This window comes from Oncorhynchus gorbuscha, linkage group LG14, assembly GCF_021184085.1.
Source record: "Oncorhynchus gorbuscha isolate QuinsamMale2020 ecotype Even-year linkage group LG14, OgorEven_v1.0, whole genome shotgun sequence".
Lineage (NCBI taxonomy): Eukaryota > Metazoa > Chordata > Actinopteri > Salmoniformes > Salmonidae > Oncorhynchus > Oncorhynchus gorbuscha.
In genome coordinates, this window is record NC_060186.1 from 37,648,672 (window position 1) to 37,661,587 (window position 12,916).

The following is a 12,916-nucleotide window of genomic DNA, read 5'->3' on the forward strand; positions in this document are numbered from 1 at the left end:
AGGTAGAGAGAGAGAGAGAGAGAGTAGTGAGAGAGGTAGAGAGAGAGGTAGTGAGAGAGAGGTAGAGAGAGAGGTACTAAGTAAGATGGGAAAAGCGAGAGATGGAGTGAAAGGGATTGAGAGAGATGTAAAAAGAGAGGGGAAGGGAGAAAGAGGTGGAGTAGGAGAGAGCCCTGTGGCTAAGCCTGCTCCTCTTGTGGCGGATAGTCAGCACCAGGACCGGGGGGCTTCCCTGTGGTGTCTGGCTGCTGCTCCCTCCCTGCCTGGCAGGCTGCCAGCATGCCTTGTGCCCAGATTGGGGAGGCACGTCCTGCCTTTTAATCAGGGGAGCGTTTTGCTTCCCCCCGGCCCGGCGGAGCGCCCTGTCATGTGGCGCACTCAGAAAACCGCAAGCAGTTCTTCTGATACTGGCGACAGAGGCGTGGAGGGGCCCAGGCGGGCGCAGCAGGCTGGGCTGACTGAGAGACGATTGGCTGGCCAGCAGCAGAGCAGTTCCACTCCTCTCTCTCTCTTTCAGATGTTTTTTTCACCTTGTGGGTGTGTTGTCCCGCTCGGCTACAACAGAGGAAAGAAGGCGGAATGTTAAATTGGACATGAAAAGCCCAACACACTTCATTCCTTAAAGGCTGTCAGAGAGTAAGGAGAGGCCATAGCAGAGGAAAGGAGAGAGGGGGAGCTAGTAAAGGTGGGACAGTTAGGACCCTATGCTGTAGGTGTATTAGTTCCTGGAAACCCACTTTTTAGCAACTGATTGGAGGAACCTCAGCCTCACGGGTCGTTTGATTGGCTGACAATTCGTTGTGACCTTTGGTGACCTTTGAGCTGCTCATCTGACCCCATCCTCAGGAGATCCCGCTGTCAGAGATCCTACAGGTGGAGCAGGTGCAGGACTTCCACAGCCTGGCCCAGGGCAGCAACCCTCACTGCTTCGAGATCATCACCTCCACCATGGTCTACTACGTTGGGGAGAATAACAGCGGTCAATTCCATAACCCTGCCCTGGCCGCCACCGGCGTGGGGCTAGAGGTGGCCCAGGGCTGGGAGAAGGCCATCCGGCAGGCGCTGATGCCTGTCACTCCCCAACCCAGCGTCTGCACTGGCCATGGACAGGGCAAGGATCACAGTGAGTAGAGTGGGAACCCTTCTGCTAATGTGATTGAGATCTGCTGAGGAGATGAGTGAAATGTAATGTCACGTAATGGTCGTGTGTGTGTGTGTGCGTGCGTGCGTGCATGCGTGTGTGTGCGTGTGTGGAGGTTGAGTGTATTTTGGAAAACACAGAGGGACTCCACTGTGGCCTCCCGCTGCCGGCTCAAAGTCCATTACTGGAAAATGAAATGGCGGCATTTTAAGGCGATTTAAGGGATATGAGGATTTCTGAGCCCTTTTGGATTTATCTCTGGCTGTGATAAGTGACATGAAAATTCCTGCCATTAATGAATTGATAGAGAGTGACAACATACACTGAAATAAAATATAAACTGAGCTACAGTTCATATAAGGAAATCAGTCAATTGAAATAAATTCAGTAGGCCCTAATCTATGGATTTCACATGACTGGGAATACAGATATGCATCTGTTGGTCACAGATACTTATTTTTTTAAAGGTAGGGGCGTGGATCAGAAAACCAGTCAGTATCTGGTGTGACCACCATTTGCCTCGGGTGGCTGGTCTCAGATGATCCCGCAGGTGAAGAAGCCGAATGTGGAAGTCCTGGGCTGGAGTGGTTACACGTGGTCTGCGGTTGTGTTGCCGGTTGGACATACTGCCAAATTCTCTAAAACGACGTTGGAGGCGGGTTATGGTAGAGATATGAACATTCAATTCTCTGGCAACAGCTCTGGTGGACATTCCTGCAGTCAGCATGCCAATTTCACGCTTCCTCAAAATTTGAGACATCTGTGGCATTGTGTTGTGTGACAAAACTGCACATTTTAGAGTGGTATTTTATTGTCCCCAGCACAAGGTGCACCTGTGTGATGATCATGCTGTTTAATCAGCTTCTTGATACGCCACACCTGTCAGGTGGATGGATTATCTTGGCAAAGGAGAAATACTCACTAACAGGCATGTCAACTAATTTCTGTACAACATTTGAGAGAAATAGGCTTTTTGTACGTATGGAACTTTTCTGGGATCTTTTATTTCAGCTCATGGAACATGAGCGTTTATATTGCGTTTATATTTTTGTTCAGTGTCATTGAGTTCAACTCAGCAAAACAATTTGTGGTCACACAATGGAGTACAATGTGAGTCAATTAGGGACAGATCAACATTTGCTGGGGGGAGGGGCTGGTCCAACTCAACATGTCATAGAAAAATGCACCCCTCTCCCCAATGTAAAAAATTCCTTCACATGACCCTCCCTTATACTGTAAAATAAATTAATCACCCTCCCCCCTCATAGAATTAACTGAAAATAATGTTTACGACCACAAATAACAATAACTGTAGCGACCTTGTGGTTAGAGCGTTGGACTAGCAACCGGAAGGTTGCAAGTTCAAACCCCTGAGCTGACAAGGTACAAATCTGTCATTCTGCCCCTGAACAGGCAGTTAACCCACTGTTCCTAGGCCGTCCTTGAAAATAAGAATTTGTTCTTAACTCACTTGCCTGGATAAATAAATAAACTTGGATATTGATTTTGTCACAAAAGCATGCTGAAGTGGCAAAGTTGATGCCACGCAGGGCTACGGGCCACAAGGTTGAGGGTTTGCCGACCACCACGTACAGGCTCACTCTCCCTGTATATTTCATAACACTACATTTCGAGCCGGCTGCAGACAATGATCAACTAGGGGGAAATCAGATTTTCGACATTTTGATACCATATTTATAATTATATGAAATATATGCCCAAAAAAATCCACCAATAGCTTTCTGTGCCAATGCACCACAACCAATAAACAAAGCATACCAACTTTGGGAACTTCAATATCATGGTTTGCGTTTTCAACCCCAGAATAAATGGACTATATCAATCTCGACAAACAGAAAACGCATCACCCTCTACCTTGTAGGCTTACCCAGTATCGAAGCCTTGGCTTGACAATCTCCAAATGTCAACAAAACAAAGGAGATGATTGTGGACTTCAGGAAACAGCAGAGCGAGCATCCCCCCACCCCCCATCCACATCGATGGGACGGCAGTGGAGAAGGTGGAAAGTTTTAAGTTCCTCAGCGTACACATCACTGACAAACTTAAATAGTCCACCCACACAGACAGTGTGGTGAAGAAGACGCAACAGTGCCTCTTCAACCTCAGGAGGCTGAAGGCATTTGGCCTGTCACCTAAAAAACTCTCACAAGTGTTTACAGATGCACCATTGAGAGCATCCTGTTGGGCTGTTCACCGCCTGATACGGCAACTGCACCACCCACAACCGCAGGGCTCTCCAGAGGGTGGTGCGGTCCACACAACGCATCACCGGGGGCAAACTACCTGCCCTCCAGGACATCTACAGCACCCAAAGTCACAGGAAGGTCGAAAATATCATCAAGGACAACAACCACCCGAGACACTGCCTATTGACTCTAGGGTTCAGTTCTCGGGCCGACTCCTTTCTCTGTATATATCAATGATGTTGCTCTTGCTGCGGGCGATTCCCTGATCCACTTCTACGCAGACGACACCCTTCTGTATACTTCCGGCCCTTCCTTGGACACTGTGCTATCTAACCTCCAAACGAGCTTCAACGCCATACAACACTCCTTCCGTGGCCTCCAACTGCTCTTAAATGCTAGTATAACCAAATGCATGCTTTTCAACCGTTCGCTGCCTGCACCCGCACGCCCGACTAGCATCACCACCCTGGATGGTTCCGATCTAAAATATGTGGACATCTATAAGTACCTAGGTGTCTGGCTAGACTGTAAACTCTCCTTCCAGACTCATATCAAACATCTCCAATCTAAAATCAAATCTAGAGTCGGCTTTCTATTCCGCAACAAAGCCTCCTTCACTCACGCCGCCAAACTTACCCTAGTAAAACTGACTATCCTACCGATCCTCGACTTTGGCGATGTCATCTACAAAATAGCTTCCAATACTCTACTCAGCAAACTGGATGCAGTTTATCACAGTGCCATCCGTTTTGTTACTAAAGCACCTTATACCACCCACCACTGCGACCTGTATGCTCTAGTCGGCTGGCCCTCGCTACATATTCGTCGCCAGACCCACTGGCTCCAGGTCATCTACAAGTCCATGCTCCGCTTTATCTCAGTTCACTGGTCACGATGGCAACACCCACCCGTAGCACGCGCTCCAGCAGGTGTATCTCACTGATCATCCCTAAAGCCAACACCTCATTTGGCCGCCTTTCGTTCCAGTTCTCTGCTGCCTGTGACTGGAACAAATTGCAAAAATTGCTGAAGTTGGAGACTTTTATCTCCCTCACCAACTTCAAACATCTGCTATCTGAGCAGCTAACCGATCGCTGCAGCTGTACATAGTCTAATCGGTAAATAGCCCACCCAATTTACCTACCTCATCCCCATAATGTTTATATTTATTTACTTTTCTGCTCTTTTGCACACCAGTATCTCTACCTGTACATGACCATCTGATCATTTATCACTCCAGTGTTAAATTGCAAAATTGTAATTATTCGCCTACCTCCTCATGCCTTTTGCACACAATGTATATAGACTCTATTTTTTTTTTTTTTTTCTACTGTGTTATTGACTTGTTAATTGTTTACTCCATGTGTAACTCTGTGTTGTCTGTTCACACTGCTATGCTTTATCTTGGCCAGGTCACAGTTGTAAATGAGAACTTGTTCTCAACTAGCCTACCTGGTTAAATAGAGGTGAAATAAAAAATGTAAAAAATCATCCTAATATAAATTCTCTGTTTTAGGTCAGTTAGGATCACCACTTTATTTTAAGAATGTGAAATGTCAGAATAATAGTAGAGAGAATGATTTATTTCAGCTTTTATTTCTTTCATCACATCCCCAGTGGGTCAGAAGTTTACATACACTCAATTAGTATTTGGTAGCATTGCCTTTAAATTGTTTAAATTGGGTCAAACATTTTGTGTAGCCTTCCACAAGCTTCCCACAATAAGTTGGGTGAATTTTGGCCCATTCCTCCTGACAAAGCTGGTGTAACTGCGTCAGGTTTGTAGGCCTCCTTACTCACACACGCTTTTTCAGTTCTACCCACAAATCTTCTATAGGATTGAGGTCAGGGCTTTGTGATGGCCACTCCAATACCTTGACTTTGTTGTCCTTGCCACAACTTTGGAAGTATGCTTGGGGTCATTGTCCATTTGGAAGAACCATTTGCGACCAAGCTTTAATTTCCTGACTGATGTCTTGAGATGTTGCTTCAATATATCCACATCATTTTCCTCCCTCTTGATGCCATCTATTTTGTGAAGTGCACCAGTCCCTCCTGCAGCAAAGGACCCCCACAACATGATGCTGCCACCCCCGTGCTTCACGGGTTGAGATGGTGTTCTTCGGCTTGCAAGCCTCCCCCTTTTTCCTCCAAACATAACGATGATCATTATGGCCAAACAGTCCTTTTTTTGTTTCATCAGACCAGAGGACATTTATCCAAAAAGTACAATCTTTGTCACCATGTGCAGTTGCAAACCGTAGTCTGGCTTTTTTATGGTGGTTTTGGAGCAGTGGCTTCTTCCTTGCTGAGCAGCCTTTCAGGTTATGTTGATATTGGACTCGTTTTACTGTGGATATAGATACTTTTGTACCTGTTTCCTCCAGCATCTTCACAAGGTCTTTTGTTGTTGTTCTGGGATTGATTTGCAGTTGTCTCCCCAAAGTACATTCATCTCTAGGAGACAGAATGCGTCTCCTTCCTGAGCGGTATGACAGCTGCGTGGTCCCATGGTGTTTATACTTTTGTACTATTGTTTGTACCGATGAACGTGGAACCTTCAGGCATTTGGAAATTGCTCCGAAGGATGATCCAGACTTGTGGAGGTCTATAATTTTTTGTAGACCTTGGCTGATACCTTTTGATTTTCCCATGATGTCAAGCAAAGAAGCACTGAGTTTGAAGGTAGGCCTTGAAATACATCCACAGGTACATCTCCAATTGTCTCAAATGATGTCAATTAGCCTATCAGAGGCTTCTAAAGCCATGACATCATTTTCTGAAAATTTCCAAGCTGTTTAAAGGCACAGTCAACTTAGTATATGTAAACTTCAGACTCTGACCCACTGGAATTGTGATACAGCGATTTATAAGTGAAATAATCTGTCTGTAAACAATTGTTGAAAAAATTACTTGAGTCATGCACAAAGTAGAGGCCCTAACCGACTTGCCAAAACTAGAGTTTGTTAACAAGACATTTGTGGAGCGGTTGAAAAATGAGTTTTAATGACTTCAACCTAAGTGTATGTAAACTTCTGACTTCAACCTTATATACTGCATTCTATGCTATTCTACTGTATATTAGTCTATGCCGCTGTGAGATTGCTCGTCCACTTATTTATGTATTCTTAATTCCGTTCCTTTACTTAGATTTGTGTGTATTGGGTAAATGTTGTGAAATTGTTAGATAATACCTATTAGATATTGCTACACTGTCGGAACTAGAAGCACAAGCATTTCGCTAAGTCAAGCCATTGTTTATAGAGAAAATGCGAGCAGAGGAGCGAATGTAAACCAGGGAAAAACCACGCTAACCTCCCCTGTGCCCAATAAAAAACCAGACAACCCTCCCCAAAGCAAAAAAAAATAAGTTTGACAACCCTCACCTATTTTGGACCACCCCTCCCCCCTGTGAATTTCTATCTGTCCCTTAACGATCTTTGGTTATTTGATGGTTACCTATTCTCACGGGTTCAAACTAGTGGCCTACCTCAAGCCCAATTAAAACATAGTTTCTATTGGTCGAGGTCTTTGGGTTCAATTTTGCATCAACATTTTGCTTGTGTCCCAAATGGCACATATTCCCAAAATATAGTGACTCAGTTACAAAGTAGTGCACTACATAGGGAATAGGGTGCCATTTGGGACGCCACCTTTGTTCCACTGGCCTGTGCATTCAGTGCAGACAGCTTGATATATTTCTATGGATTGTGTTACATAAGCCCAGTCTTTGGGTGACCCAGCTGATTGGTATTTGGTGGCCCACTTCTGGGACCGGACTGCTGGTATAGATCAGTCCGAGTTCAGAACCAATGGAAACTCCAATGGAAATGTACTGAAAGTACAGGCTTTGGGCATTCACCTAAATAGATTTACTTATTCTTTACATACAGCATATAATAATATACAGTGCATTTGGAAAGTATTCAGACCCCTTCCCTTTTTCCACATTTACATTTTTTTAAGCCATATTCTAAAATGGATCAAATAAAATAAAATCCTCATCAATCCACACACAATACCCCATAATGACAAAGTGAAAACAGGTTTTTAGAAATGTTTTCTCATTTATTAAAAATAAAAGATAGAAATACCTTATTTACATAAGTATTCAGACCCTTTGAAATTGAGTTCAGATGCATCCTGATTCCATTGATCATCCTTGAGATGTTTCTACAATTTGATTGGAGTCCACCGGTGGTAAATTCAATTGATTGGACATGACAGTGCATGTCAGAGCAAAAACTAAGCCATGAGGTTGAAGGAATTGTCCAAAGAGCTCCGAGACAGGATTGTGACAGCCCGCTTGGAGTTTGCCAAAAAGGCCCTAAAGGACTCTCAGACCATGAGAAACAAGATTCTCTGCTTTGATGAAAACAAGATTGAACTCTTTAGCCTAAATGCAAAGCGTCCCGTCTAAAGGAAACCTGGCACCATCCTTACGGTGAAGCATGGTGGTGGAAGCATCATGCTGTGGGGAGGTTTTTCAGGGACTGGGAGACTAGTCAGGATCAAGGGGAAGATGAACGGAGCAAAGTACAGAGAGATCCTTGATGAAAACCTTCTCCTATGCACTCAGGACCTCAGGCTGGGTGAAGGTTCACCTTCCAACAGGACAAGGGCCCTAAGCACACAGCCAAGACAGCGCATGAGTGGCTTCGGGACAAGTCTCTGAATGTCCTTAAGTGGCCCAGCCAGAGCCCGAACTTGAACCCGATCTAACATCTCTGGGGAGACCTGAAAATAGCTGTGCAGCAACGCTCCCCATTCAATCTAACAGAGTTTGAGAGGATCTTCCCAAATACAGGTGTGCCAAGCTTGTAGCGTCATACCCAAGAAGCTGTAAGGCTGTAAATGCTGCCAAAGTTGCTTCAACAAAGTACTCAGTAAAGGGTCTGAATACTTATGCAAATGTGATTTCCGTTTTTTATTTTTAATAGACAAAAAAAAATATATATTTGTCATTATGGGTTATTGTTGTGTAGATTGATAGAGGGGAAACAATTCAATCAATTTAATCAATTTTTGAGGTTTAACATAACAAAATGTGGAAAAAGTCAAGGGGTCTCAATACTTTCCGAATGTACTGTATACTACAAAAGGGACATTTTCTGAAGAAAATGTGTGAGCTTGCTTTAGCTTGAATAGTTAAGCATCATATCTACTTTAAATATACAGTACCAGTCAAAAGTTTGGACACACCTACTCAAGGGTTTTTATTTATTTTTACTATTTTATACATTGTAGAATAATAGTGAAGACATCAAAACTATGAAATAACACAAATGGAATCACGTTAACCAAAAATGGGTTAAAACAAATAAAAATATATTTAATATTTTAGTTTCTTCAAAGTGGCCACCGTTTGCCTTGATGACAGCTTTGCACATGCTTGGCATTCTCTCAACCAGCTTCAACTGGAATGCTTTTCCAACAGTTTTGAAGGAGTTCCCACTTATGCTGAGCACTTGTTGGCTGCTTTTCCTTCACTCTGCGGTCCAACTCATCCCAAACCATATCAATTGGGTTGAGGTCGGGTGATTGTGGAGGCCAGGTCATCTGGTGCAGCACTCCATTACTCCTTCTTTGTCAAATTGCCCTTACACAGCCTAGAGGTGTGTTGGGTCATTGTCCTGTTGAAAAATAACTGCAAACCAGATGGGATGGCGTATCGCTGCAGAATGCTGTGGTAGCCATGCTGGTTAATTGTGCCTTGAATTCTAAATAAATCACAGAGTGTCACCAGCAAAGCACCCCCACACCATCACATCTCCTCCTCCATGCTTCACGGTGGGAACCACACATGCGGAGATCATCCTACTCTGCGTCTCACCAAGACATGGCGGTTGGAACCAGAAATCTCAAATTTGGACTCATCAGACCAAAGGACAGATTTCCACTGGTCTAATGTCCATTGCTCGTGTTTGTTTTATTATTGGTTTGCTTTTGTAATGGTTTCTTTGCACTAAATTTGACGATGAAGGCCTGATTCACACAGTCTCCTCAGAACAGTTGATGTTGAGATGTGTCTGTTACTTGAACTCTGTGAAGCATTTATTTGGGCTGCAATTTCTGAGGCTGGTAACTCAAATGAACGTATCCTTTGCAGCAGAGGTAACTCTGGGTCTTCCTTTCCTGTGGCAGTCCTCATGACAGCCAATTTCATCATAGAGCATGATGTTTTTCGCGACTGCACTTGAAGAAACTTTCAAAGATCTTGAAATTGTCCTGATTGACTGACCTTCATGCCTTAAAGTCATGATGTACTGTCATTTCTCTTTGCTTATTTGATATGGACTTGGTCTTAGGGCTATCGTCTGTATACCACTCCAGACCTTGTCACAACTCAAAAACATTAAGAAGGAAATCATTTTTTTTTTAATGAACTTTTAACTAGGCACACCTGTTAAATGAAATGCATTCCAGGTGACTACCTCATGAAGCTGGTTGAGAGAATGCCAACCTGTCATTAAGTCAAATTGTGGATACTTTGAAGAATCTCAAACATAAAATATATTTAGATTTGTTTAACACTTTCTTGGTAACTACATGATTCCATATGTGTTATTTCGTTGTTTGGATGTCTTCACTATTATTCTACAAAGAAAACCCCTGGAATGAGTAGGTGTGTCCAAGCTTTTGACAATTAAGAATATAATCATGTTTCCTTTCCTTGGACCTGCTTCAAATAGAGCTTGATCATTTACTGTTTCCAAAGCCTCACAGAATATTGTTCTTGTCTCTTCAGAGGACCTTTCAATCAGCATATCAGTGTCTAACTCACAGATCACAGAGAATGTGGTAAGTGTATATCAAATACCGCATATTAGATATGTATAGCAACAGCTCCACAAGCATTCCTGATAACTGAGTGATTTAGGAATATTTAAAAATGTCTGCAAAATGTTAGATGGATTGTCTGTTTAGTGAAATATGTTTTTAATCTTTTTTTTTAGGACATCAGTTCAGTCTACCAGATCTTTGCTGATGAGGTCCTGGGGTCGGGCCAGTTTGGGATTGTGTATGGAGGTAAGTCAGACTGACTCTACAGTAGTTCCATTGGCTTTATGTACATTGTGAAGTGGGAAGGAAATTCAGCAACTCTTCAGGGCCGTGGAAGTTGAAAAGAGCTTATTTTTTTTGCTTTTAACAGTAACAAAGCTATTTTTTAATCAACTTCCACAGTCTTCCTTAGAGTTTCTGAATTTCCTCTTCACTTCAGTTTGCTCCTCAATTCATGCACCTTGGTTGTAGAGCGTGGTAGCAGCAGAGTTCCCTTCCCTTTGGCTTCATGTACATCCATCCAGCCATGTTTTCTTCTCTTTATAGTGGCTTTAATTCACAGGGAGAGGGAGGCTACTAGCTTGTTTTTCTTTGTATGCTTTGCAAATAAACTTTTATTAGTGGAATTCCTCGCCGTCGGTCTATTCTATAGTTGGAGACAGAGGAAGAAATACAGACAGTTCATTTGCAACAGTCTGCAGGGAGTAGCCTGTAATTTATCTTTGTAATGTCCATGCTTAGGTAAACACAGAAAGACTGGGAGAGATGTGGCCATCAAAATCATCGACAAGATGAGGTTCCCTACCAAACAGGAGAGCCAGCTGAGGAACGAGGTGGCTATTCTCCAGGTAGACAAAGGACTGCGAAGCCTGGCTCTTTCACAGCCAGTCTAGACCCCGATAGCCTGGGAATCTGAATCTTGTTAGCTACGTTTCGCTATAGTTTCACTGAAGAACATTAGTAAAACGTAGAGATCCAGTTTGGAGTCCCGGGTTAGACCCTTGAAGAGCTATTCTGAAGAAATGATGTACTTTGTCTGATTTCAAAGTGCGTCTGTGGACCCTGGTATATACATATCTCCATTTGTGGAGTGTGTTGTTAGTTGAATATAAAAAAAAAACATCTAATGTGAGTGCAGCACTATCCTATGTATAGTGGAGGTCATCTGTCACCAAGCACATAGAGAACACGTTTCGGTATATCTTAGATCTCCTTCTCCCTAATTGCATGTCAGGGATAAATATTACATTTTGAATTGAATTAAATCCCTGTCTCCTTGCCTGTCAGAACCTTCACCATCCTGGGATCGTCAACCTGGAGTGCATGTTCGAGACTCCCGAGCGGGTCTTTGTTGTCATGGAGAAGCTCCATGGCGACATGCTGGAGATGATCTTGTCCAGTGAGAAGAGCAAGCTCCCTGAGCGTCTCACCAAGTTCCTAGTCACACAGGTCAGTTACAGAAAAATATCATTTATACTAATGAACCACAGTAACACTTTACGCAAAGTGTTTTTATTACTGTGTAATTGTTCCTGTACCCTAGAGATAATTACACAATACTGGTAAGCCACTGTAATGACAAGTACCACAGCTCAGCCAATAGTAAGTCTTCCCATGTGCTTCCTGACCCACAGATCCTGGTGGCTTTGAGGCATCTCCATTTTAAGAACATCGTTCACTGTGACCTGAAGCCTGAGAATGTTCTGCTGGCTTCCGCAGAGCCTTTCCCTCAGGTGAGTACATGAGCTGTCCACCACAACAAGCAGACTGGGCTATTGGGCTCATTGTGATTTTGATTTATTTAACCAGATCAATTACTTATAATTACTTTGCTTACTAAAGCATTCAAAATGGAACTTACCCATAAGGAATGGCAGCACAAGGATGACCTTGGTTCCTATGTGTGTTCCTATAGGTGAAGCTTTGTGACTTCGGCTTCGCTCGCATCATCGGCGAGAAGTCGTTCAGGCGTTCCGTGGTGGGCACGCCCGCCTACTTGGCGCCTGAGGTCCTACGCAGTAAAGGCTACAACCGTTCCCTGGACATGTGGTCGGTGGGCGTGATTGTTTACGTCAGCCTCAGCGGGACCTTCCCCTTCAACGAGGACGAGGACATCAACGACCAGATCCACAACGCTGCCTTCATGTACCCTCCCAACCCCTGGAAGGACATCTCTGGAGAGGGTAAGAGCGAGTGGGTGTGTGCATCCCAAATGGCACTGTATTCCCTTTATAGTGCACAATATATCCAATACGGTGTCATTGAGGACGCACTGTTTTTTTTAAATGATCAAAAATACATGTTTTTTCCCTTCTTTACAACATGTCCAATTTTGCTATTATGGATCATTTATTTTGAGAGCCATCTATAGCACTCTAGCTTTATAAGTAGATTCTAGACAATAGTCATGCACTGGCGCTTTTTACAGTCACCAACCCTGTAATCACCAAGTAATTGGCCATTACGGGATAAATACACTGTTGACTCACTCAGTGTACTTACAGTGTGATCTCTTGGGGTTTACTCCTGGTCAAAACTAGACTGTGGCTCCATCCCAAATGGCACCCTATAAGGCCCATAGGGCTCTGGTCAAAAGTAGTGCACCGTAAATGGAAAAGGGTGCCATTTGGGATGTGGCGTGTGTTCCTATTGGGTTGACCAGTAGACCGCCTTAGTTTCTGTTTCCCAGGGTCGCTGTGGTTGGTCTTCACCTTTCTCAGTGTGGTCTTTTTCAGTCTCTCCCCTCAGAAAAAGAAGCCTACTGCTCAACTCTTTGGAAGTGTCT

The 12,916-nt window shown here is 43.7% G+C and overlaps 1 protein-coding gene across 6 annotated transcripts in view; it reads left to right on the forward strand.

The window, feature by feature from the left end:
• LOC123994887 (serine/threonine-protein kinase D3-like) overlaps positions 1-12,916 on the forward strand; it is a 53,796-nt gene that overhangs the window by 35,036 nt on the left and 5,844 nt on the right. For all 6 annotated transcript variants that reach the window (XM_046297958.1, XM_046297960.1, XM_046297961.1 and 3 more), the window contains 7 exons: positions 847-1,123; positions 10,097-10,149; positions 10,305-10,377; positions 10,873-10,979; positions 11,419-11,580; positions 11,766-11,864; positions 12,047-12,314. In XM_046297958.1, coding sequence (XP_046153914.1) covers positions 847-1,123; positions 10,097-10,149; positions 10,305-10,377; positions 10,873-10,979; positions 11,419-11,580; positions 11,766-11,864; positions 12,047-12,314 — 1,039 coding nt within the window. The remainder of the gene's footprint in view (positions 1-846; positions 1,124-10,096; positions 10,150-10,304; positions 10,378-10,872; positions 10,980-11,418; positions 11,581-11,765; positions 11,865-12,046; positions 12,315-12,916) is intronic.